At 36.4% G+C, this 27,381-nt stretch overlaps 2 protein-coding genes and 2 non-coding genes across 4 annotated transcripts in view; 1 reads left to right on the forward strand and 3 right to left on the reverse strand.

Moving 5' to 3' along the window:
* TMC2 (transmembrane channel like 2) overlaps positions 1-15,844 on the forward strand; it is a 133,235-nt gene extending 117,391 nt beyond the window's left edge. The window contains exons 15-20 of the mRNA XM_087947321.1: positions 3,659-3,726; positions 5,028-5,267; positions 8,075-8,200; positions 9,308-9,386; positions 13,646-13,760; positions 14,512-15,844. Of these exons, the coding sequence (XP_087803447.1) occupies positions 3,659-3,726; positions 5,028-5,267; positions 8,075-8,200; positions 9,308-9,386; positions 13,646-13,760; positions 14,512-14,756 (873 nt within the window). The 3' untranslated portion in view covers positions 14,757-15,844. The remainder of the gene's footprint in view (positions 1-3,658; positions 3,727-5,027; positions 5,268-8,074; positions 8,201-9,307; positions 9,387-13,645; positions 13,761-14,511) is intronic.
* Positions 15,845-17,268: 1,424 nt separating this feature from the next.
* RPSA (ribosomal protein SA) lies at positions 17,269-21,951 on the reverse strand. The gene is made up of 7 exons (XM_026678462.2): positions 21,904-21,951; positions 20,668-20,836; positions 19,889-20,007; positions 19,388-19,633; positions 18,803-18,931; positions 18,340-18,508; positions 17,269-17,423 (listed from the first exon to the last, which is right to left on the reverse strand). Exons 2-7 carry the CDS (start codon positions 20,798-20,800, stop codon positions 17,329-17,331), a joined length of 891 nt encoding a protein of 296 aa, XP_026534247.1. The 5' UTR covers positions 20,801-20,836; positions 21,904-21,951; the 3' UTR covers positions 17,269-17,328.
* LOC113419234 (small nucleolar RNA SNORA62/SNORA6 family) lies at positions 19,096-19,253 on the reverse strand. The gene has a single exon (XR_003371882.1). It is a non-coding gene; the product is annotated as a small nucleolar RNA SNORA62/SNORA6 family (small nucleolar RNA).
* LOC113419233 (small nucleolar RNA SNORA62/SNORA6 family) lies at positions 20,106-20,261 on the reverse strand. Its single transcript, XR_003371881.1, has one exon. It is a non-coding gene; the product is annotated as a small nucleolar RNA SNORA62/SNORA6 family (small nucleolar RNA).
* Positions 21,952-27,381: the final 5,430 nt, after the last annotated feature.

Below are 27,381 nucleotides of genomic sequence, written 5' to 3' on the forward strand. Positions count from 1 at the left end.
AGAGGTTGTGTTGCAAAGTCTGAAGACTAGAGGACTGAATGCAGAAATGTGCATAGCGGAGTCTGAAGACTTGAGGCCTGAATGCAGAAATATGCCTATTCTTGTCGCTTGCTCCACAAGGTGGCAGCAGAGGGTCTGGAAGACACTGTTGCTACGCCCATGTTAGGTTGCAGTTACTCTTGGGACCTTCGAATTAAATTGATTAAATTGTCCACAATAGTTGCAAAAAGGGATTGTCATTGGATAAACACTCTGGTCAAATTTGAGAAACTGTGTAAAAAAAATCAAACTCTGGGAAATTTCTCCTTGAGCCCCAGATGTAGCTGTGGGCTGCTTTGCTTAGGTCTGCTGGGTTGCAGTTAATCTTGGAACATTTGAATTAAATTGATTAAATTGTCCACAATAGTTTTAAAAAGGGATTATCAATGCAAACACGTATTGGAAAACTCAGGGAGATTTTTCTTTGAGCCCCAGATGTAGCAGTGGGCTGCTTTGCTTAGGTCTCACTTCCTTGTTGAAGAGAAAAAGAGGGGGGAAATTCCTTGCCCAACATCCAAGGGGCCTTTTAAAATACATGTTGCACAGATAAAGAGAAAAAGATCAAATTCCTTTGCTTGGGAGGAGAAAGGAAGTCACTGTAGGTTTTTTCAAGTGAAGGAATGCTTTCAGAATTTGTATAGAGTTTTGAAACAAAGGTGTCTGCCTCGTGGCAGGTCGTTTCTATGGTGACGAATGCAAGGTATCTTTATTGGTCACTTCCTGCTGAACATAGGAACAGAAAGAGATAGAAAAAAAGGCAAACCCTCTCCAACTGCTGAGAATTGTAGCTTCATCTGCATTTGAAAAAAAAAGTTTGTAGGTAGTAACTGGGGAGAAGCAGGGCAGATGGGTAAAGCCTGGCTCCACCCTTTGTTTTACAAATGGACTCTTCCCAGTTAGGAGTTGTAATTTGAGACACAGCACTTCTTTTGCTGAAGAGAAAAGGAGGGGGAATTTGTCCCTTCCTGGCTTGATACAAAGACAAAGGAATCCAGCCTCAGTAGAGTAAGAAAAGAAAAAAAGGATTGAAGGAGACAAATTTGATTGCCTTTGAAAGCCGGAGCATAGGATATTTGAAGAGTCTCTTGCATAAAAGGGGAAGGGGGGAATTCTTGCCCCTCCCTGCAATAGAAACTGAGGCACAGAGCTTAGCATTCTACATTCACTCCTAGCTTCAACATTACGTTGCTTTTTCACAAATCCAAATTAACAGTCTTTATACTAATGGGCTTCAGGACTTCAAATTTTAAATCATCTTTTTACTTTTTAATCCTCTTTTGGCATCAGGAATTCAAATTAAGCAATCCTTTTACTTTTCTTGGGCTTCAGGAATACAAAAACCATCTTTTACTTTTCTGTATTCTGCACAGTAGTGGATTTTTAAACTGTGCAGATGCAGATAGATAAACTCAACAAGACGTCCATAACAAAGTACATTTATTGGTTCATCAGGTATCCTCATAACTCACATTTGTGATGAAGTTCTCCTTCAATGACCAATCCTTTGCATAGCTGCTTTGTAGGTAAAAGATGGTTATCTCCTAACCCATCTTGTAGCGATAGAAAGCATGAGTTACTGAATTCAGGCAAAAGTGAGGAAAACTCCCGCAACCCATCAAGGGTCAAATTAGTGGCCAATCGGGATTACAGATGTGGCCACATGACATGAACTACATTTACCATGATGCATTCCCTTAAGGGGACAGTTCATAATTCCTAAGTAACTATCCATAGACTGGCTGGGACAGCACATACAGGGAGAGGGGGAGAGAGAGATACAAAGAGAGAGTTACAGAGAGAGAGAGACAGAGAGGGGGAGAGAGAGAAACATAGACACAAAGAGAGAGACACAGAGAGGGGGAGAGCGAGTGGGAGGGAGAGAGAGAGACATAGAGAGATATAGTGAGAGGGGGAGAGAGATGTCAAAAGGGTTTTGTGTCTCCCATTCTCTGCCCTAATGACAGGCTGGGTGGGCATGGCTAGGGTGTCATCTGACTGAGTGGGAGTGAGTGACATTGAGTTGGCCACATCTATCCAAGTTTTGTGGCTCCTGGTGTTTTCTGTTTTGTGGGAAATGGGTCCAAATGGCTGTTTGAGTGTTTAAGCTTGCAGCCCCCTGCCCTAGATGATAGGCTCAAGATCCAGATGGATCTCAACAGACTAGAACACTGGGCCCTATCTAACAAAATGAAATTCAATGTAGAGAAAAATAAAGTCTTATACTTAGGCAAGAAAAACCAAAAGTACACGCTGGATGAAACCAGGCTCAATAACAGTAAGTGTGAGAGGAATCTTGGAGTCTTAGTGGACAACCAATTAATATGAACCAACAGTATGAGGCAGCAGCCAAAAAAGCCAATACAATCCTAAGTTAACAGAGGGATGCAATCAAGATCAAATGCGGTACTAATACTACTCTATAAAGCCTTAGTAAGACCATACTTACAATACTGCATCCAGTTTTGGTCACCACACTACAAAAAAGATGTTGAGATTCTAGAAAGAGTGCAGAGAAGAGCAGCAAGGATGATTGGGGACTGGAAACTAAAACATATGATGAATGATTGCAGGGATTGGGCATGACTAGTCCAGTGAAGAGGGGAGACATGATAGCAGTGTTCCAATATTTGAGGGGCTGCCACAGAGAGGAAGAGGTCAAGCTATTTTCCAAAGCAACTGAAGGCCAGACAAGGAATAATGGATGGAAACTGAACAAGGAGAGATTTAACCTGGAAATAAGGAAAATTTTTCTGACAGTGAGAACAATCAACCCATGGAACAGCTTGCCTTCAGAAGTTGTGGGAATTTCATTACTGGAAGCTTTCAAGAAGAGACTGTACTGCCATCTATCAGAAATGGTATAGGGTCTCCTCCTTGGGCAGGGCTTGGACTAGATGACCTATAAAGTTCCTTCCTATTCTGTTAATCTGTTAATCATAACGATGGTTAGTAACATTTTAAAAACTAAACTGTAATTTTAAATAAAAGAGAAAACGAGAACTTTAAAATATGCAAACATTAAAATGTTGATTATACAAGACAAATCACAAAATGATAGTGTAAAAATGTTCATTGCCTTAATGATTGTGCAGATAGGATTAGAAAATCGCTCTGTTTCAGGTGTTTTATCTATCTATCTATCATCTATCTATCTATCTATCTATCTATCTATCTATCTATCTATCTATCTATCATCTATCTATCTATCTATCTATCTAACAACTATCATCTATCTATCTTAATCTCTATCTATCTATAATCTATCCTATCTATCTATCTATCAATCGTTAGATTTATATCCTATCTTTTGGACAGAAATGTAAGTTGGCATACTCCCTACTCCTATTGGTCTCCACAATGGCCAACCTATGTGGTAGGATGGACAGAGATATATCAACTGGCTCAAGTCCACCAGTGAGCTTCTTAGCTCAAGATGGACTAAAACTTGCATTTCCCTACCCTTCCCTTTTGTTACAGTTGATCCCCAATTAACATTCCTAACATCTCCATTTACAGGGTCTTATGAAAAAAAGTGCTATAAAGGATATCATATCAGGTTTCGGTGAAAGTTGAATAAAGCTTATTAGCATTTACATCACATTTGTTGTTTTCTCAACAGCCTTCATATGGAGAATTTGATATTAGTGGTAATGTGCTAGGTTTGGTCTTCAATCAAGGAATGATCTGGTAAGATACTCTAGCATGTTAATATTGTTAGCCAGAGAAAATGTTAACAGTATTTTTTATATCTTCACTGAACTGAAGGAAAATTGCTATATATTCCATTTTTGTACTTTTTCAGTGTTGCTGGAATGTTCCATATTTTTTCAAGACATTTTAAGTAGAACTAGGACATCTCACAGAATTTTATGATTTTTTTCATTTGAATTCATCTTTTTTCAGAAGCTGTGGGATCCCATGGGATTTTAATATGCATATTAAATTGTTTCCTTTCAAGAAAACAGATTAAGTTTTCATGGGTTGCATAACTGCCATGAAGCTGATTTAGTTATATTATCCCCCCACACTGGAGTGTGGCAAATTCCATTCTAATTCTATTTTTATTGGTTAGGAAGAAAGTGGGAGATATCTTCCACACATATCTTTTTCACTGTAATAGTGAGATCATTACACAATGAGATTTAGATTTTCATTCCCTTTTCCCTTTTATAAGATTGGAAGACAAGTTGGAGAGACAACCCATAGAATTCAAGGTATTCTAATAGACCTATCAGTAACTTTTGAAATAAATGATCATTGTATCCATCAGAACTGAATATTGGGGAGCACTGCCTTAAACTAGTTTTGCTCCTATTTGACATACATTTTCCGGGGGTAATTTATAGCTTTGCTTTGTAGTGACTAACTGATGGCAATTCTGAGACCACAATGTTAATTCCCATAGTATTTACAGTCTAAACTAGATATAATCCCTGAAAATGATCATCTGAAGTTGTGGGCTGACATAAGATATAGTATTCAAGCTTATTTTGTTTTTGTTTTTTATACCAGTAGAACATAGAAGAGGCAATAAATGTCCTGAATCAGCATCTGGGGGAAAAAGCCTAGCAAATTCATGGTCTCTGGCAATTTCACAGTGCTAACTGCATTGATTCACTCACCTTCTACATAATTAATTGTATTTAGGAAGTGGCCCTATTTCTCTCTTTCATGGCACTTTATAGAATGGCAATGATGTCAGATCGGCAAGACTATTGAATAAGCGAATTGCTTTCCTTTTCTGCCACTGCTCAATGGACTGATGAGAAAGCATTTTTTTACAATCCAAAAAGCATTTTAATAAAAATTGACATTACAGTGAAGACACTATATAGGTAAAAGACCTATATTTTGATTTACTATATCTGGTTGATATGTATTATGGATACCTTTTTGAAAACAGGCAATATCAGTCATCATAAAAACATTTTTTTATATTTCTCTTTCCTTCTACCCTCCTCTTCATGCTCCCCTGCCCCAACTTATAGGATGGGATCCTTTTATGCCCCAGGACTTGTGGGGATCAACGTATTACGTTTATTAATCTCCATGTATTTCCAGACCTGGGCTGTTATGAGCAGCAATGTCCCCCATGAACGAGTGTTCAAAGCTTCTAAATCCAATAATTTTTACATGGGACTCTTGCTGTTGATTTTGTTCCTTAGTGTGTTACCAGTTGCATATACAATAATGTCTCTGCCTCCTTCCTTTGACTGTGGACCATTCAGGTACCGAAATAATTTCTTTCTGATTCTTTTACTTGTATGTTATTTTTCACTGATAAGCCAAACTCTCAGGAAAAAGAAATACAAATTATGCAAATATAAATTTATATAAATTCCATATACTGCAATAGCAATTATAACAAATATTCATGAAATATTTATGTAGTTATCTGAACTGATTAATCAAAAATCAATAAATAGATACTAAAATAAAAAAAATAAAATAATAATTCAAAATCATTTGTACACACTGTAATTTGTCTCTCTCATATGAATATCAAAAATCAAAGTAGATTGACGTATAATAAATTACTTAGATGTAAATAACTAAGATACTTCATAATATATCAACTAATTGTTTTGTAACTAGAGAAAACAGAAGTATTTGTTTTAATAATTTAATAATTTAAGAAGCTTCTTTCAAGTTTGCACATTAACAGCCAAGGCTGACCACATCATCCATGTGGCTAATGGAATTGGTTTATTAAAAAAACAAATACGGTATATTGCTAAGTTAATAGGAACATTTTGTCCAGATATCAGGAAATAATAAGTTTGCTCTAATTTTTATCAAATTGCCTTTTTACATTGTGTTTTCACCAATTTCTGTTAGGCTATTAAAGTGAAATTGTTGCACTTCTAAAGTATTTATTTGTTTGTTTGTGTGTTTATTTATTTATATCCTGCCTTTATTATTTTTTACAAATAATTCAAATCTGCTAAAATACCCACATATCCTTTTATTTTTCTCTACAACATCCCTATGAAATAATGTGGAATGAGAAAGAGTGACTGGCCCAATGTCACCCAGCTGACTTTCATGGCTAAGGCGAGACTAGAACTCATGGTCTCCCATTTTCTATCCTAGTGCCTTTGACATTAGATCTCGCATTACTGTGCTGGGCTGTCAGTAATATTTGCCTGCCTGCCTTGTTCAGTCTGCTGTCCCTTTATAAGCTACTCAAATCCTGGTGCAGCAAGATTTTCAGGACAAGAAACATCTTTTGGGGGGGGAATCAAGGGCTCTGATATTCTCTGAAGGATATTCTAGCACTGTCTCCAGATTTTGGCACGTATATCGTCGGGAGTTCAAGAAATTTCAACAGGGAATTAAGAGAGGAACCTATATTTCTGATAAAGCTGCATTCCTGAAGTGACAATTCTTACAGATAAATTTGGGGATCACTTATTTGGAGATAGATGTAGCATACTCTATTGGAGGAAATGAAAATGATAAGAACAAAGATTTGAAAATCCAGAGTTTGGATAATATGGTTTGAACTTGCTCAGTGACTGCAGAACAAATTATTGGTGGATCAGATAGAACATCTGGTTTTGTAAAGAAAAAATGTTATTTTGAACAAGAGCATTGCTATGTTTAAGCTAAGAGGTAAAAATATAATGGTTCAACATATAACCAAAACTATCAGGGTGAGTTATAAAAACAAAAGTATGTTTTCAAAGCATTATTTGAAACTTCCTTACTCAGTCACAATAAATTATTATGAATGTAAAAAGCAGAATAATAGAAGCTGAGTATGTACCAGCACTACTGTATTAACAATTTTTGTGCTTCCATTGTGAATCAGTTTCTCTCAAATGGATCTCTAGGCCAGATTAATAAGCCAGTGACCCCCTAATTTGATTTAATAACTCTTTCATGCTGCACTACAGATACTGACTCAGTATGGAACCAGCTCAGAACAAACTGTTGTTTCTATTTTTCTCTTGTTAATATGAACCGTAGCAGCAATATCTTTTGATGAAGGAAGAATTTATATTAAGTTTCTTTGGATTACATTAGACATGTTGTCTTGACCTTTAAAATTCCATTTAGAACATATCTTCCATTAAAAAAGTTGATGGCATATAATCAATTAGTAACTTTATTAAACATTAAATACTTATTGCATATTAAATGGTTGGTAATAACATGCAATCAGACCTTCACATCCTGACTTTCCGGTTGTATTGGGACTACAACTTCCAGAATTGTAATTGATACAAATGCTGGCTGGGAAGTCTTATAGTCAGAATTCACGAGAGTGATAACAAATTGGAGAAAGCAATGTATATGCAATGTAACGATGTTGTATTTATTGTTGTTTAAATCCAGTTTATACTGAGCATTAACAATAACATAAATTGAGAATTAAGCAGTTTCCTATGCAGATAATCCTCAACTTACAAACACAATTGAGCCCAAAATTGATATTGATAAGTGAGACATTTATTGAGTTTTGCCCCATTTTACTACCTTTCTTACCAGTTGCACCACAGACTCATTCCAATTGTTAAGGTAGTAACACAATTGTTAAGTGAATCTGGCTTCCCCACTGATTTTGTTTGTCAGAAGGTTGAAAAAGGTGATCAACTGCAATCGTCATAAATATTGACAATAATAATATTTGACAAGCATTCGAATTTTGATTGTATGACCATTGGGTTGCTGCAATGGTCATAAGTGTGAAAACAGTCCTAAGTCACTTTTTTCAGTGCTGTACCATTGAACAGTCATTAAATGAACTGTTGTAAGTTGAGGATTACCTGTAACATCAAATTTTAAAAAGAACATATTTTGCTGTTGTTTTCAAAATGTGTCATGAGATTGTTATTATTTTTTATGTATCTTAAATTTGCAAATTCAAAAATAAAAGAAGAGAAATATATTCAACTATTTCTTTAAAAATAAGAAATATTCAAATAGTATATTCTGAAAATATATTGCATGAAGACTTTTTTGTATGTCCTCTCTGAAGTTTGATTCTTGTCATTATACAGTCCTGTCCATTATTTATTTCTTCTTCCAGTGGAAAAAAGAAAATGTACGATGTTATCCAAGAGACCATCAAATATGATTTCCCACCTCTTGTAGCCAATGTCTTAGGTTATTTGGCAAATCCAGGACTAATTATAACCGCAGGGTTGCTTATGATGTAAGTTGCATTGACTGAGATTTTGGGGTGGGAGGAATTGGAGTCTTAATATATAAGAATATATTAATAGGTTATCAATTAAAATTTGTCATGAATTTTAAAAAATGTGTGCTGCATATGACAGCAAATAAAGCAAAATCCTTGTAAATAGATTATGCAACTTTTCCAAAATTCTTAATCTGCCAACTCCCAAATCCCTCTTCATGAATCCATTATACAAATTGTTGCTTCCAGTGCGATTAGCAAATTGATTAGCAATTTATCTACATTTAGTACCGACTGCATTCTTGAGATGAGAATCTTAGGAATACATTGTTCCCATTCTCTTGAACTTGGTTGTGAATGAATCTGATTCATTATCTAGTAATTCTATTTAACTTTAGAATAGATGCATTATTTATAACAGGTTTCAGTAATTATTGAAATAAAACTAAATTTAGAATTTAACCTACCATTTAAAATGAACTTTCAAATAGTAAATGATTTCTCATAAAACCCCTCTGAGGAGACTTTATGAGCAGGGTATATATTTTTAAGATGACTAGGTTAGCTTAAACAAAGTGGGAGTGCTTTTAAAGTGATTTCATTCTGCCTGGACAACTTCACTGCTTTTGTCTGTACAAGCCAATCAGGAACACTTGAAAACTCATTCCTATTTTGCATGGGCTTCAGTAAAAATGTAGATCTCTAAAAATGGCCAAACCCACAGGTTTAAGCTTCTGCCAACTGGTGATTTTCAGGATAGTATGTAGATGTATGTATTCATCACTGAATCAGAAGAAGTATATGGGTTAGTGAAGATCAATGTCTTTATCTACTATTTTAAACTATTAACATAATGGAAAAGTTAAATAGTTTAGAAGTGAAAGAGCTTGATAATTAAAAGTAAACCTAAGTCAAAGAATTATCTTATGTCATAACCTCTTAAAAGCAGCTTCTTTCTGAACCAGCTCTGATTTTATTCATAAGAGGAGTAACACAGATTTCGTTCTCATATAAGATTCTGGATATCACAAAGTTTGAGAATGCTTCTGTGCTTTAGTATATTCTTAAAGTCCTATAAGGTATCCTAGAATTTTTTTTTTAATTTGAAATTTGATTTTACAGTCTTGCCATATATTACCTAAATGCTGTGGCTGAAGGATACAAACATGCCAATGCAGAGCTGAAAAAGAAAATGCAAATGGTATTTAGATTTGTTTACATTTCATGTTAGTTTAAATGTAAAAATAATCACATTTGCATTATTTGAATATAGACAACTATTTCATTTTTTCAACAATATAGTTGAAAAAGTCATGTGTTCATTCATATGCTAATTGAGATATCTTATGTTCTAATTATTTTCCTCTTAAAATTTTATTTATTTATTTGATTTGTCAATCGCTTACAAGATAATAGATATTAAGTATAAACATGAGTAAGAATACAGGAAATAGGTACAAATAAATGGTGACAACAGGACAGGGACGGTAAGCACGATGGTGCACTTATGCACACCCCTTACAGACCTCTTAGGAATGGGGTGAGATCAATAGGAGTGGGGGGGGGGGTGTAGAGGATGTAACAACAGAGTCAGGTAGTGCATTTCAGGCATTGGCCACTCTATTGCTGAAGTTGTAATTTCTGCAATCAAGTTTGAAGCGGTTTACATTGAGTTTGTATCTGTTGTGTGCTCTTGTATTGCTGTGGTTGAAGCTGAAGTAGTAATTGACTGGTAGGACATTGTAGCAGATAATTTTGTGTGCTACACTTAAGCCTAACCGTAGGCGGAGTAGTTCAAGGTTGTCCAAGCCCAAAATCTCAAGCCTGGTGATATAGGGTATTCTGTTGCAAGCAGAGGAGTGTAGTACTCTTCTCATGAAATACTTCTGGACTCGCTTGATTGTATTAATGTCTGATATGCAGTGCGGATTCCAGACTCATGAGCTGTATTTGAGTATTGGTCTGGCAAAAGTTTTGTATGCTCTAGTTAGCAATTAGATATTTCCGGAGGCAAGCTTTGTAAGATTAGATTTACAACTCTTAATGCCTTTTTGGCAATGCTGTTACAGTGAGCTCTGGTGCTTAGGTCATTTGATATGAGAACTCCAAGGTCCTTGACAGAGTGAGGATCATCAACAAGGTCATATCCACCTAGTTTGTATTTGGTGTACTGATTTTTTTTACCAATGTGTAGGACAGAGCATTTTTGGTCAAGATTTGGAGTTGCCAGATGTTTGATCATTCAGACAAGGTTGCTTTGAAGGATAATAGCATTGTCAGTGGTGTTGAATAGTTTTACGTCATCCACAAAGAGAACGCAGTTGCTTATAAGGTGATCGCAAAGGTCATGTATATAGAGTATAAAGAGTGTGGGTCCTAGAACGCTGCCTTGGGGGACACCGCTGTTAACTGGAGCATGGTTTGATATAGCACTCCCTATTTTTACTATTTGTGGGTCCTAAAATGCTGCCTTGGGGGACACAGCTGTTAACTGGAGCATGGTTTGATATAGCGCTATTTTTACTATTTGTTGCCTGTTTGACAGGAACACAATAACCCACTTATGGAGGGATCCGGAAATGCCATAAGAGTTTAGTTTTAAAGTACTTTGTCATGTACCACTGAATCAAAGGTTTTGCAGAAGTCTATGTAAATTATGTCTATTGCTTTACTCTGGTCAAGTAGAGTAGTCCATATGCAGTGTAGGAATTGTAGATTACAGGACAATTTTTTTCCTGAAACCAAATTGTTTTTTGGAGAGTAGATTGTTTGACTCTAAATGGAGAGTGATGAATTGGTTAATGATTGATTCCATGACTTCGCACATGACACAACCCAGTGAGATTGGTCTGTAGTTTTCAACCAGGCTGGGGTCACCTTTTTTGAAGATAGGGATGACCATAGCTAAGGACCATTGGTTTGGTAAGGAGCTGGTTCTGAATGATACCTCATATATAATGCTTAGGGGTTCCGCTATGGCAGAGAAGAGCTTTTTAAAGAAGTAGGTGCCTCTTCTACGTTATCTTCTGTAAAGTCAATATGTAGAAGGTCATTACAGTTAGTTGTGGTATGACTAGGAAATGTGGGGCATGAACCATTGCTGTTTATAAAGACTGAACTTAAGAATGTGTTGAAGAGATTGGCCTTAACAGCTTCATCATTGCAGCTTCATCATCTTTCCCATTTGGTCCTTTTAGGGGTGGGATGGTTCTTGATTCTTTAAGTTTGGTGTTAACAAAATTGTAGAAGGCGTGGGTAGATTTTGTACATAGGTGGTTTCCTCTTGCTTGCAGTGGTAATTTGTGCATTCTGCCTTTATCTGTCAGCATAGGGTGTTGTATTGGTTTTTAAAGTTTGCTACGTAGCTAGTTTTGTTTTTACGCCATAGCGATCTTTTTTTTAATTGAAGTTTCCTTATTGTTATGGGTAATTTGTTTTTTTTTTGTTTTTTGCTTTTGTTTTGGAGGCCACTAATGGTACATATCGTTTAATGACTCTTTCAAGTTCAAACAAGAATGCATTATAATGGTGTTCTGTGGTATTACAGCTAGAGAACAGAATGTTCCAATCAAGAGATGATAGGTCAGCATCTATGAGATCATAGTTGGCTTTTTTGAAGTTATATTTTGGGGATCCATCATTATGATCTTCTTTGTGAGGGTGTAAATTGAGACAAAAGTCTATCATATTGTGGTCACTGTTTGAAAAGGGTTCTTGAATTTGTAGGCAATATATTGAGTTTGAGCTGTTGCAGAAGATAAGGTCAAGGCAATTATTGAGTCTAGTGTTGTTAGTTACTAATTGATCCAGTCCCAGTGTAGTAACAACATTATACAGGGTTGCATGTATGGGTTTGGATGTACATTCATTTAGTCTCCAATTTATAAGAGGTAGATTGAAGTCACCAAGGAAAATAAGAGGGTGAGAGCAAGAGGCACCCCCATGTTAACAGTGAAGTTAGCTTGTTTGCATGAACTATGTCATAATCCAGCGCTCTGTAGCATAGTAAGAAGCGGATTGTGGCATTTGAGGACAGTTCACAGACAATGGTCTCTGGGAGAGCAAGTTCCTGTGTAATTTGAATCTTTTTTTATATTTAGGGATTTTTTGTAGAAGATAGCAACTCCACCTCCTCTACAGATTTCACAATCTGATCGATATACATGATATTTGCTGACTGTGGTAATGGAGTCTGGAAAAGATGCATTTAACCATGTCTCACTGACAAATATAATGTCGAATGTGGTCGTGCCTAATAAGATGAGGAATTCATGCATTTTGTTTGCGAGGCTTCTTGCATTGAGTAGTTTGCATTTTAGTGGGTCTGGAGGAAATAAGAGGCGTGCATGCCTAATGTTGGATGTTGGGGTGATGGTTAATGGGATGTAAGTTGAAGGTCTTGCTTTTGATATGAGGTAGTCAATGTATAGGTTAGTATTTCCTTGCTCAAGTCTTTTGAGCTCTCAAAATCACAGCAGTTTCTCCAGAAATGATTTTTTAAAAAGATGTAATGCATTCATGCATGAATACCTATAAAAGATTGGATTTTATTTTTAATATGCCTCTTACTTTACACATGAAACATGGATTATTTTTTTATCACTCTGAACATATAAATCTACTTAGGACCAAGACATTTAGAGTAAACTCTATAATTGAGTTTAGTATGTAACCTACCATTTAAACATTGACCAGATGAAAGTAATATGACTATTAAACAATGGGGATGAATGGAAAAATCTCTACAATTTATTGTGCTCACTATTGTGTTTCTTATTTTAATTTTTCTATAGACAAAACAAGAAAAATACAAGTTAAAACTCAATTAAATAAATATGTTCAAATTACAATACATATAGAATACATTTCATATGATTATGTATTATAGGACGTCTGAAATTAAATGTCAAATGTACCAAATAGCAAATGGATAAAGAAAATTCTTACCAAATACTCCTGTCTACTTCCTCATATCATGTTAGACTAGATTGTCCTGTTTTAGCCTGTGTATTTTCAAAATTATAGTATAAATTATAATTTCAGACTAATATGATATTGAATGAAAGATCAAAGATAAATTCCGATACAGCTCCATTTCAGCCAGTTTGGTCTAATGCTTAAAGCAACAGGGTAGACACCAAGAGACTCTGAGTCTTACCACAGACATGAAAGCTGGCTGGGTGATTTTGGCCCAGTCATTCTCTCTCAGCCAAGTTGCCTCACAGAGTTGTTGCTGTAGAGAAAATAATAAGAAGGAATATTAGATATGTTCAATGTTTGAGTTATTTATAAAAATAATAAAGATGGGATTAAAAAATTATCAATTGTCAGTTTTGTTCTAATTTTAAATTACATTATCCACATAAAAGTTCCATCTAAAATCTCAATTTTGACTAAATTAGATATTATGGTTCTTCTTTCCAAATAAAGCAGGTATTTCATGGCATTTTTTTTGTACAGAAACGTGAAGATGATAAAAATGAGAATAAGCTTTTTGCCAATTCTGCAATGCAAGAACTAGAAGACTTGCTTATTCCATATGCAAAAAACATGGAAGGACCCAATGCAGCTAAAGGTAAAGATAATGTCCAGTGTTCAAACATATATTGCTTTGAGTGAGTTAACATAATAGGACAACTTTAATTCCTCTACCATTTGCAGAGTGTTGTCCTCCTTAAAGACCAAATGTGCCGTTGTTTAATCTCAAGGTCATCTTATACATCTACAGAGATGGCCATCACAATGCTCATATCACTTTTCAATTAATTATTCTAAGCCAGTAGAATAATAATCAAAAATCAACATTTAATATTATGCCATGGTTTACAGCTTATCTTGTAAGGTTCAGCAAAATACTCTAAATCAGCCTTGTGTTCTGAAGGTGCAAGCACCACCTCTTCCATACACTTCTCATATCAGTGCATATAAAAAAGAGATGCTGCTTGTATAAGCATGACTGTTATTCCTTTTGACCCAAAGACATCTCTGTTTAAGGCTGAATAGTACTGTATATACTTAATTGTTGCTTGATAAAAAATAAAAAAAAATCAGATGTATTTATGTTCTAGATGCTCAATCTTATCAGTTAGCTAACAGAAATCTTTAAAACTATTAGCTACTAAGCCATGTGCCTTACTAAAGTTAATAATCGTTAATTTGGTCTTGCCTTAGGGTACATTTGATTTACAAACATTCACAAAGTATCAGACACCATATATAGAAAATGATAATTCTTGACTGCTACCTAGTGGTCACTTTTTATCTCAGCTTTATTAACTATAATACCAACAATTTTAGTGCAATAATGCTTTTTCTTTTAAACCAAGATAAGCCTATGTCACCAAGCTATAAAAACCATTCTCCAGAGAAAGAGACAAATTCAAATCCTACGAAAAGAGTACTGTTGTCATCCTCATCTTCTGTGATAGTGACCCAGCCACTTACTCCAAGAAGAGGTGTCTCTAGTCAACTAAAACCAAGATCTTATCCAAGGCAGCCTTATCCAGGAATTGGAGGAGGGGAACCTAGTAACAATGGCACAGAAGTAGTAATGATATCTACTACATCATGAGCATAATCGGTGGTTATTTTACAAAATTGTCCCAGTTTAGAAATTTAAGAGCTTCAACTATCTTGGAAGAGTAAATAAAAGTTCCTATTTGGGGATGTAATGTTTTTGCCAAATTTCAAAGTTCACTGGTTTCTCCTTATATACACCTTCATTTATTGCTATCTGGCACACAAATAGAGTTTACCTAAGCTGTAACACAATAGCTAGAAATGGCAGCCTGGAAGGAGAAAAGTCCAGACCTAGCAGTGTTGACAGGACTCCATGTATCTAGAATCTACAATCATAACTATAAAACTGTTTTAAAAGTAAATAAGATAAACAAAGTTTTGACAAAGGTGTATTGCCATCCTAGCATGGCAATAAGGAGATATATGGTGTCTTTCTCCTTTCCTAATGGGATCTGGCTGGTAGAACTTTACTCCATTTCTGGTAACCAAGTAGCCAGCAATGTTTGAAAGCTCCCTTTTACTTCTATTCCATAGAAAAGCTTTCCATAACTAGCTTACATGTTTATAAATTTTGTTAACATGGAAAATACATTATATACATTGTTGTTTTAAATAAAATTTTGTAATATCAAATATATTAATTTCAATTTCTAATCATAATTGGAAACAATACAGCTTTTTTCACATGTGCAATAGTAGCACTTCTTTCAATTCACTTACAATTTTCCTTGCTTTTGTAAAGGATTGTTTTCTCTATATTATATAGCATCTATGACTCGTTTCCAGTACATCCCCAGGGAACTGGGGAACAATACATAGTAAAATCATAATAGTTTAGAGCAGACTTGGGCATGTTATGGTCCTTGGGCCACATCCATCATGAGGTCAACTGAAAACAAGAAATCAAATTTAAGTAAGTGTGCCTCAGGGGGCAGAAAAAGCAGCAAGTCCAACTGGCTCAAAAGTCACTGTGCTCCTCCACTCAGCTGGCAGTAACTGAAGAGCAAGGAGAAAAAGTGCATTTTTTGTACCTGCGCAGTTTTACCCCTTGTCTGGAGCTCTTGAGTTGAAACAGCCCCAGTCCCTCATGTGGCCTATTTATATAATATAGTTAGTTGTATGTATATAGAAAGCTAGTAATGCAGCCCCACAAGATAATACAAAATATAAAAAGGAAACTTTTTTGTATTTTGTATTATCTTGTGGGGCTGCATTACTAGCTTTTCAGGGCTGCATGTAGCCCAGTTTGGTCATGTCAGATTTAGGTTATGAAGCATTACAACTATTTCTAAGACTATTGCTAGCTATCCTTACATTTGAAGTTATATTATCGATCTCATAGCAGCTGTTATTAGTTTAGAAAATAAAATATCAGAGAACTTGTATTGTTTTTCTTCCGTAAGTAGCTTTTATTCAAAAAGGAGTGCCTGTGTTCATCTCTCTTGAATGCAAGTTAATTAACATCCCATTAAGGCTTACTAAACATTCTAGTAAAGCAAAAAAAAAATGTGTTGTGATTTTTAGAAAGGAGGCATGCAAGTGGTATTAAGTTCAAAAATAAAATCATTCAATAATGAAAGCTTTGCTGCAGTATTTTTTCTAAGTGATAAAACTGTTGGAATGTGCTTTGTTTTGAGTTCAGAACATTCATGTTGTTTTCTACAACTGTGTACTTAGAATTAGGACATCTGAAACAGCTTAAGATTTGGAGACCTTAACAAACAAGTTTTGTTCTGATATTAAATGAATTCTGCACATGAAACATTCTGTACATCTTTTTAGCCAAATAGCTATCACAAGTTTACAGAAATCCTAGATTAACCAGAACATAATATTCTAAAGTCAACTACTAAATGCTTTATTCTATCTAAAACATAACAAAGGTAGCAGGGCAAAATGTTTTCCTTGTTCCCAAACTATTTTAGAATATTGCTTTTTTAAAGTGTTGTTTCCCAGCTAGTTTAATTCTGACAGAATGTTATTCCTTGAATGTCAGATAAAGCTAACTCTTTAACATGTGATTCAAAACTTTTTACAAATACAGCCCACCTTTGGAATTATTCTATAAGAGACTTTAATGACAAATCATCTTTAACTAGCTTGACTTATTTAGTAACCTTGTAAAGTGTGAATTTCAAACTTGTGTAATGTAGCAGAATTTGAGATGTTCAGCCAGCAAGTCTTTACAGAGACCCCATATTAAGGCTTGTCCCATTCACAAATCCCACCTGTGTCTTCTGTACCAAAGAAGAAAAAAGCACTCCCTTTTTCTCAGCATAGAAAACGTATCAAAAACTATTGGGGTAGAATTTAGGGAATAAAAATGTTCCTTTCTTTAAGCCATGCAACTTGACATGCTATTTGCTTTTGGGATGAATGTAGCTTGGCAAATCTTAGTGGTTCAAGCAGTGATGCTACTTCTGGAATTACAGCACTAGCTGTCAGCTTCTTGGCTCTAACTTTCCCAGGTGAACATTTCTACCTCAACCTTCCATGTACTAACAAGGGCTGATCCCGCATAACTTCCCATATCAACAAAAATGTAAGAAAACAACAAACAAATCTTAGTTATCAAGGAAGATATTTTATTCTTCAACTGTAATTCTTGAATTGCTATTGCTTAATCAGGACCATTCAGTGGCAGTACCAACCCACTCAGTAGCCTGAGCAGTGGGAGCTGCAGACCAGTCTTCAGTGGCAGTCTGTGAACTCCAATCCTCTGAAAAAGACATAAAATCACACAGGCTTTGAAAACTATAAGCAACTTCCTCAATCTTCATTACCACATTTTGATGTGATTAGCAATTGAATTCCAAAATACAAATCTTGGAAATTATAAATATTTGCACAAAGATGAACAGAATCAAAACCATTTCAATTAAGTACAAAACAATGCAGGAACAGAGAATTCTGGAGAATTTCAAATGGCCCACTTTCATGTGAATCAAGCTGTTCTAAGGGATGACTTTAATTTACAGACATAAACCCCATGAATTGGAAGAATTTAATTCAAGTAAGTGCCAAACTGCTTCCTGTTCCAAACAGCATAGTATAGATGTTTGGTATGGTCTTCAGGGAAAGAGGATATTCCACAAATCCTTGGAACAGTGTGCTCCTGTTATCAGTTAATGTAAAATATTTCTAGTAGTTAACTTCAATGGATAAGGCAATCTAATTCAGCTTCCCCTTTTTAACTCCTCTTTCAGCAAATAAGTGTCTCCTCCTCCCACCCCAAAAAATGTAGAGGCAAATTGCCTTGTTGCACATTTTAGATTAAAGTATTACTTCTGAAACAGTAAAACCTGTGCTACACCGAGTAGCAATTTGAAATTAAAATTTCCAGTACAATATAACTGGAAGCATTTAAAAAGCTATCTAGAGGCAACTGGAAAGGGAGAATAAAGAAAGGTACCTGAATAGATTAATGGGGAATGAGAATGGATGTCTGAGCTATGTGTGTACGTTTTAGATACTGGCTCCTTACCCACTTATTTCTCAAACTTTGCATTTCTTGAATCTACCACCTCCTCAAAATGGAATTGGTTGATCAATTGTGAAAAAAACCTTATCATAACTTAAATTACTGTGTATGATACATTGCCACTTAACATTCTTTTCAATTACATTCTACTTACCAGTGGGGTAAGGCTGTATTGGGACAGAAGGCACTTGTACCCCTTCAGACCAGTCAGACACTTCAGGTTGTGGAGGTGCAGTGAATTCAGGGGCAGGGGCTGTCCATTCACCCTGGAACTCCTCCTTGGTAACTGCCTTATCAGCTGCAGCCTGTTCTTCTTTTTCAATCTGAACAGGAGGCAAATCAAGTTACAATTATAAATTAAAGTTTTCTGGTTAGCATCAAAACCTTTCTGAGTCAAGTTTGAAAATGAGTGATTTAGTACAAACTTGTACTGTGTGCTGTGGATTTCTGTATTTAAGCGAAGTATTTCCTTGATGCATTTATTTTAATACTTCCTTTTTCAGGTTGTGTTACCAGACCACACATTATAGAAAACATAAGATCATATGACCAATGCAAAACCATTTATTTCAATAAGTAATTAATTATAAATCTAATCAAATATGTTACATTTTTACCTCTTCAGGATCTCGGTAGAAATAGAGATCAGGCATAACTTCCCATGGATGCTCACGGGAAATAGTGCCACGCATTCGTAGGACTTCCCGAGCCAACATCCACCACATCAGACCAACTGAGTGAGCCCCCTAAACATTTGTTAAATATTGATTAATTAGATTTTCAACACACTCATTTAAATTCATTAACTATTTAACTAAGTTTAAATAAAAGGATCACACTGTTAAACAATTCAGGAAGAAAACAAAATATAGCTTAATTGTCTTCAGCTAACAATTGACTATTCTTATAAATATGTAGCAAGAATCACTATCAAACCCCATTCATTGAACCCAAGTTCTTATGGTGTTAGCGAAAATACTTGCAGAAGATAATGTAGCACACTTCCTACACTCATAAGTTCTTTGGATAGAAACCATCCTCAGCTCTGAGTTCTAACAAGCGTGCATATATTTCCTTCCTTCCCAAAATGTTTAAATCCTGAAGAAAAAAAATATATATCAGACCTACTTTAAAATGTTTTGCACAACCACAGCTAGATATGCTTTTTGACAAAACCCTAAATGTACTAGATGTCACAGTACCTTATTGTTGCAGGGAATAGCAATATCCACATAACGTAGGGGAGAATCTGTATTGCACAAGGCAATGGTGGGAATGTTTACATAAGATGCTTCAGTCAGTGGCTGATGATCAGCTCTTGGATCAGTGACCACCAAAAGGCGGGGTTCACGAAAAGCAGCCTGGATCTGATTGGTAAATGTGCCAGGAGTGAACCGGCCAGCAATTGGAGTTGCACCAGTAGCTGCAGCAAATTTCAAAACAGCACGCTACATGGGGTAATAAAAGAAATGATAAAATGGATTATGTTTCTAGTGAACATTCCCCAAAATCAATAAAGAAATTCTTAATTTTGCAAATATAAGCAGGACTGAATTGGAGAGTCATTTTGAAACACAAGACATAAATATATTTGACTTTTGTCAAAAGTTTGACTTACAAGAACATTTAATTCATATGACTTTTTATTAGATGGTTTCTTATAGGACATATAATTTTCGTCTTCTAGCCAAGTGTATCCATACCTGCCCAGTATTCCTGGAGGAAATAACACTGACATCTGCTGGGTTCTCAATAGCTACAATGGCACGAGCTGCTAAGAGCAGTTTTTCCCAGGTTCTCTTCAGATTGATGATATAAATACCTCAATAAAAAGATGTAAGATTTTCAATCAAATATGGGAATGCTTAACAAAATGCATAAAATCCAGCCACCTTGTTTACCATTGTCTTTAAAAATCTGGAATGTGGCAGCAACTACTATCAAACCCCAGTCACAAAGAAACACTCTACTGGTGTTAGCGAAAATCCTGCCAGAATTTATTCTAGCACACTTCCGACACTCAAGAGTTAATTGGCCAGAAACTGGCCTCAACTCCAAGTTTTAATAGTGTGCAGTTAAAATACATACCAACCCTGCTTACTCCAAGGTTTCACTTGATTTCAGTAATAAGAGCTCCATGAAAATATTAGTATTATATAAGGGGAAATTGATTCTTGTGCCAACTGAATTTTTAAAAAGGCTCATGAACTGGGAAGAAAAAAGATGTTTCAGTTCATGACTTGTTCTATGAAAATTAGTTTCATGGAATTGAGAGAAACTAGTCCAAATTAAGCATGAACAAGGCCCACCTGAAATTACAAATGTTTTGCCTTTAGTACGAACAAAATTCAGGTAGGAGAAATATACTGTATTGAGAACTTGGAATTTATAAATTCTCACAGCAAACCCCACTATTGTGCATAATGATGATTCTGACATCACTAACAAAGTGACAATTCAAAAAAAAAATCCCAATTTTTACCATCACTTTTTCTTTTATATATATACTGTTCCATCTGAAAATCTAGATTGGTGCCTCCCAAATGGGTTCCTGCAGCAAGGAATTTGAGGACATCTTCCTCCTTCATCTGTAGAACATCAAGGCCTCCGGACATTGTGAAAGTTTCCTTTTTAAAGCAACGACAGGAAACCTAGAACAAAAATTAGCATGGTTATTTTAATGTTTTAATCAGTACTGCCCAACTATAAAATGGAAGTAATAACAATCTATCACTGCCATTACAGAGGAAACTGTAACTATAAATCAGTTTATAAAGTGAGAATCAATAAACTTCAATTGTTCTAATGTTTTAAACTTGGTTTAAGAAAAATGTTCCAATATTCAGCAAGTTGTAATCTTTAAAAAAAAATTACTGTAGCAATCAAATGACATTTAAAAAAAATATCAACTTACTCAGACCCTGAGTAGTTTTAATGAGAAAGCTACCCAAGGAAGTATATTTGAATTCTTCAAAATTTGGAAGAAATGCTTTGGTCATAGCACAAATATGAGCACAGCAGCTATTACTTAATTTAGCATGTACATCTTCGGCATTTTACAGGGGACTGAAAAGTTATCCCTGTACTATTTTAATATTCTTTCTAGTTCTAAGTCAATCTGATTCTGCTAAGGTGAAAATATGAACATCAGTACTTAAGACTGACATCTTTTTAAGAAAAAGGAAACTTTTCTGAAAACGATCCAAAGGAGACACACACTGGAATAATCCACGCATTATTCTCTCCCTTATATTATTTGGGATAACTTTTAATAGCTGAAAAAAAGCAAAATGAAGGTATTTTCATGGTCAATATTGAGCTGTTATGTTGAAGTCTGTCTGGGCTACATATGGAACCAACGAAGCAAAGACCAACCAGTATGTTTTGCATTTGTATGTACATCAAAAACCTAAACAGAATAACATGGCCTCGCATCCTACTAATTTCCAGTGCCTTAGTTTCAATTTCGAACTCGAATAAATATGTGACAGCGCTCGGCTTGGAAAGTTTCAAAAGCGTCGTTAGCGCCAGGATGGCCGAGTGCGTTTTGCAAAACGAAACAAGGCGGGAGGCCTGAAACATGGGCAGCATCCCAAACACTTCGGCAACCCTAAGCAGAGACAGCTGCCTCTTTCCAATGCCGCCGCTTCCCCCCACCCAGCCACTTTGCGTTGCCCAAGTGAGCACAATGCCACTCAACACGCATTACACGACTCACGAGATGACAACGCCGTATAAAGACTTCTCTGAGGTCGAAGAGAAAGAGGGCCGCGATGACTGATCACGAATATATATACCCTGCCTGTCCACCAATCACAAAGTCTTTTTCCGGAAAGGAAGTGACGTTGTTGCTTTCGTTTCCGCGCGAGAACATAATTCAACGGTAATTCCCGTTCTTTTCTGAATTCAGCCATAGGGTGGGGAAATGAGGTCAATGAGGAGGAGCTAGTTGCTTACCAATAGCATTTCTCAAACTTGGCGGCTACAAGATGTTAAGCGTGAGTGGCAGCGGGATTCTGGGAGTCTACTCTTCTTAATTCAAAAAATGCTGTTTTACTAATTCTGGCAGCAAAATGCCTGACGGACCTTTAAAAAGAATGACTGAACTGAATCTTATTAATACGGCTTTTCCTTTGAAAGTTTCACCATTCATTTGGACTGTTTGTCGGTTCCTTGCTTCGTTATTCTCACACTGACTTAACGTCTATTATTTCTAGATGTGTCTCCATATTAAACTAGGCTCAGCAGAAAGAATTGCGGGTCACGACCATGTTATCTCAAGGACGATTTCTAACCAAAGAAGATTATTTAGAATGCTTTTCTGTCCCTGCTTAACCAATAACACTAAAATAAAAAATGGTTTTCAAATGAAAGAAAATGTATTTTTTACATTTGCTAATACAGTCAGGCTACTGACTACCAAGGATTCTGTGCAGCTTACAATTAAAAACTAAGAAAAAAAACAAAAGTAGGAAACATGAGCAATTTTGAAGGAAGACAAATGAACAAAAAGCCATGCATTAAGAGCCCAGTACACAATTGCCTAAATCTGGGAATAATTTATTAGATTTTTCTCCCATATTTATTACTTTTTTAGTAAGTCATAGCCAGGTATTGAGCAGCTTGATTCTTATGTATAATAATATTACTGTATTGGGTTTAAACTTTCTGATGCCAGTTATATACACAATATGAAACCACACTACCATTCTTTAGCTCTTCCGAAGGACTGAGTTTTCTTCCCAAGAACCCTAGGATGTTGTAATGTATTAACATAGTGTATGTTCTGAAATGAGCAGTGTGACTTTTGTATTTAACAGATAAATAGGTTGTCAGTGCACAGATTCTATAAATGCTTTCCAAAGTTTTTTGATATAATACCCAGTGCACTGTAATCACCTGGACCACTATGTTTATGCCATAATTTTCAACGCTGATTTTCAGATCTTGATATTTCATGATCTCCAAATCTTATATTCTACTCTCCATTGGTATTGCCACATCAATTATCCACCCATGTCTTCTTTTCAAGCACACTTAAATCTGCCATGTTATGAGCCAAGACTTTATCAGTTTGTATCTGGAAATACAATATTTTAACCTGCTCATTTTCTTTTTCAACAGTATGTTCCCACCAATTTTGAATCATATTGGCACTGTGTTATTTTGTTTATAATTAATTTGTGCTATCTTCTTGCCCAAGTATGTTTTCTACTGTTCCTTCTGCTTTTTTCCACAACCTGCACTTTGAATCATTTGATTTTTCAATTCTGACCTTGTTTGCATTGCTTCAATTGAACCAAGCCTTTAGTTTCTTTAATGTTTCAGGGGCATTGCCAGGTTTTCTTTACCCACTTTCCCCTCCGTCTTTTTAGAAATTGACTATATAATCTAATGCTTTTCCTTGCCAACCTTGTGTTCATATTTTCATTACATTATTCCAATATTCATGTTTTGTTTCCTGTGTATTTAGTAAGTTCCCATTTTTAACTTGCATCAGTTTTAGTTCTTGATCGTCTTTTACATAATCACCCACTGCATATTTTTCTTTGACAGTTTGTTTGACTTGAACTAACCTCTGCTTCTATTTCTTAGCGGGGAAGAGGAAGTAGAGGATGATATACTATGGCATATGGTCTTCCATATATAGCCAGATTATTAAATAAATTACAATTCAGACTGTCCAATGAGAAGAATTCAAAGATAGTGCTGTGGGATTCGTTGTCTAGTTTTGAAATAAACAAACACCATATCAAGGTTCTGACTATATGAACCCAAGCAAATCAGAACTCTGAAACTAGGATCCTCCTCAAAGCTCTTCTTTATTGAATACATTATTGGCAGAGCTTCAAAGGAAAACCAACTATAAATCTTTCCTGTGGTTTCAGTATAATTAAAAATAGGAAACAATCATCCCCCCAAGTGTCACAGGTCATGTTGGCCAATCATGTTGGGTTAATTGGCAGGCTCTCCAGGCACTCCTTCCCCGGCCTTATCCATTGCCAGTAGAAATGACCTTGGTTCTCATGAGAAAGCTCTCTGTTGTGTCTAGTAAGATATTCCAACCTCCTTCCCCCTCAGTGTGGCAACTGAGCAACAGAAAAATGGCTGCTGCCAGCTTTGGTTCGAAGTTGACAGTCAGCTCTCCCCTGGTGAGTGAGAAGTATCTGGAAAACACCAAGTACAGACAGATTAAATTTTCACTAGCCATCCCTACCATCACTGGCTGTCTTTTGGCTTTTAGGGATTTTTCTCATGGAATTTTCTGATCAATCTATTGGCTCTTGTGTTCTGACTCTTCACCCAAGTAACTTCCGTGAGGAGGTAACTCTTCCATTGTACTATAGCCTCCCCTTATACACCTAGAATCTAGGATTCTTTTTACTTCATAATGGGCTTCTCCTTGCACTACAATGGGATCTGGGGCTACCTGAGCTACTGATCTTAGCTCTGAACCTATTACTGGCTTCAACTAACTGCTGTGGAAGACTGGATGTACTTTCCCTAACAGGTGTGGGAGTTTCAGCTCCATCATGACTGGGTTAATGGTCTTTGTGATGGGAAAAGTCCTATAAACGTAAGACCCAGCATCTTACAGGATAATTTCAGTTTTAGTTATTTGGTAGAGAGGTAGAGAGAGGTCTCTGGGGAATCACTTTTTGTCTGTCTTCTCCGTTTGCATCTCTGTGGCTTTTGTTAGTGCCTGTTTTACATCTCCCCAAGCATCCTGTAGGGAGTCTACCCATTCAATCAGGCTTACTGAAGAAGGAGGCTCCTGAGGGTACTCAGGCATGGGGACAAACTCCACCCCTGTGGCCACCTTGAAAGATGTAAAGCCTGTGCTGCTATGACAGCATTGTTGTATGCCACCTTAGTGAAAGGCAATAGGTCAGCTCAGTTGGTTTGTTGGTAATTGACATAGCACATAGTACTGCTCTATCATTGCATTAGCTGGTTCCGCCATCCCATTGTTACTCAGGCGAAAAACCAAACTAAGCCTCTGGGAAAACCCAATTATCGTTACAAACTCCCTGCAGAATTTGGCCCCGCAATTAGATATGCAACATAATGTAATAAGATTGGGACTGGGTTAGGAACTTCTGTCCTCACTGGGATGAGTGGGTGCACGAAGGGAGGCTGAGCCAATCTCATTGTACACATGTTGTACTCTGACAATAAAGGAAATAATAATATGATTTTTTTGAGGAGTCCATACAGTCAGTAAATGTGCTTCAGGAATAGCTTCGCCAGTTTCTGGGATGAAGGGGGGCTGGAACAGGCAATGAAGTGAGCCTGTTTGGAAAAAAGACCAATCACTATCCAAAGTACAGTGTTTCTTCTGGGAATTCCATGATAAAGTCCATCTCAATTTCCTCCCAGGGTCATGACAGCTTGGCTATTGTAACAGCCCCAGGGGCTTTCCAGGCCTTTTTTTCATCACTGCACATATCATGCAGTTCTTTACATAGCTTTCAGTGTCCTTTTTCATTGCTGGCTACCAAACTTATCTTAGTACAACATGTCATGTCTTTAGAAATCCAAAATGACCGGCTTGCTTTATGTCATGGCTCCTTTGCAGAAATTGGGGGATGCTGGGGATCTATAATTTGGGACCTTTCCATGTGAACCAGTCCCAGGAAGTTAGGACTTGTTTGTTGTCAGTTTGCAGGTCAGCTCTGAGGTTCTGGTTTAACTCTTTCCCCCCTCCCCCAGCTCACTTGATTGTCTCTGAGTGTTGCCTCATGGTGACCTGTACTGCCTTCTGAGGGTAGGGAATGACCTTGTACTGCGGCATTGAGGCAAGGCATCTACTAGGAAATTCTTCCCTCCAGAGATGCATTTTAGTGTGAAATCAAACTGGTTAAAGTACAGGCCCCATCTAACTTGTTTGGGAGTTTCCGAGGGGTCCTAACAGCTTTCAGTTTTTTATGATCAGTCCTTATTTCAAATGACACTTGGATCCTTTCTAGGAAGTGCCCCCATATTAATAGTGCTAATGAACTTCATTAAGGCCTTCTTCCATATCACCCATCTTTGTTCGGGGTTGGTGAGTTTTCTGGAAATATAGGCACATGGTTGAAGATTCCCCTCTTCGTTCCTCTGGAGGAGTGTCAGTGTGTAACAAATTATGAGATGGGATAGCCATAAAAACAAGTCAGCCAATGGGAACTGTTTAGTAACTAAAAACAGGATCTGTTTGAGCCATGTCAGATAGATCAGAGCCTGGGCTTGACTTACTGTAGTTTGACTGATCCATATATATATAAGAATTGGTTTGTCCTTGCAATCATTGCTTCTGTGATTATGACTTCTGGATTCTGAGTTCTGGTTCTAGCTTCTGCTGCATGGGTATTGTATATATGCATCATACTTTCTATTATTGTACATAAAGAAGTTTCTTCTATAAATGAATCCTGCTGAATTATTTACGTGTGCTGGTTGAATTGCTGCAAAATCTAACAGGATATGGGCCCAGAGCACACCAAGAACACAATAAAATTGAACTGTAATTAAGCTGAAGGACAGCCTGTGTTATAAGGAAAAGAGAACAAGGCTGAGAAGGCTTGCAGGTTGGCTGTTGATTTCAAGGAGAGCTCTCTGCCTCGATTGGGACAGAAGAATTATATTACTTGGGCTGCAAAATGGAATGCTTCCCAAAGGCTAAGGAGCTCTGGGATATTGTCAGAGGTGGTATTCAGTAAGTTCTGGTCAGTTCTAGAGAACCGGTAGCAGAAATTTTGAGTAGTTCAGAGAACCGGCAAATACCACCTCTGATTGGAGACTTTACAGTATCCTTCCCCTGCCATGGCCACCAAGCCATGCCTACAGAACTGGTAGTAAAAAATTTGAATCCCACCACTGGATATTGTTATTAATCCACCCCAGGCACCATTAGCAGCAGTAAATTGAAGGCAGCATGATAAGGCACTGGCCTACATTATCTTAAGTTTAGAAGATGAACAATTATTGAATGTAACTGATTTAAAAACTTCAAATGATGTTTGGCTGAAATTGAGAAGTGTGCATGTAAGTGCATCAGCATGCAATATTGTGCAATTATCAAAACAATTATACTGAGCCTGGTTGCTATCACAAGGTATTATGAAGAAGCATTTGCTGCACATGGAGACTTTATTTACTGAGTTGGAACAATGTGGAATGCAGATTCCTAAATCTCAGAAGGTGCTGTTGGTGT

Source organism: Notechis scutatus, chromosome Z (genome assembly GCF_049901735.1).
Source record: "Notechis scutatus isolate UNSWTSFEM ecotype Mainland chromosome Z, rNotScu1.2, whole genome shotgun sequence".
NCBI lineage: Eukaryota > Metazoa > Chordata > Lepidosauria > Squamata > Elapidae > Notechis > Notechis scutatus.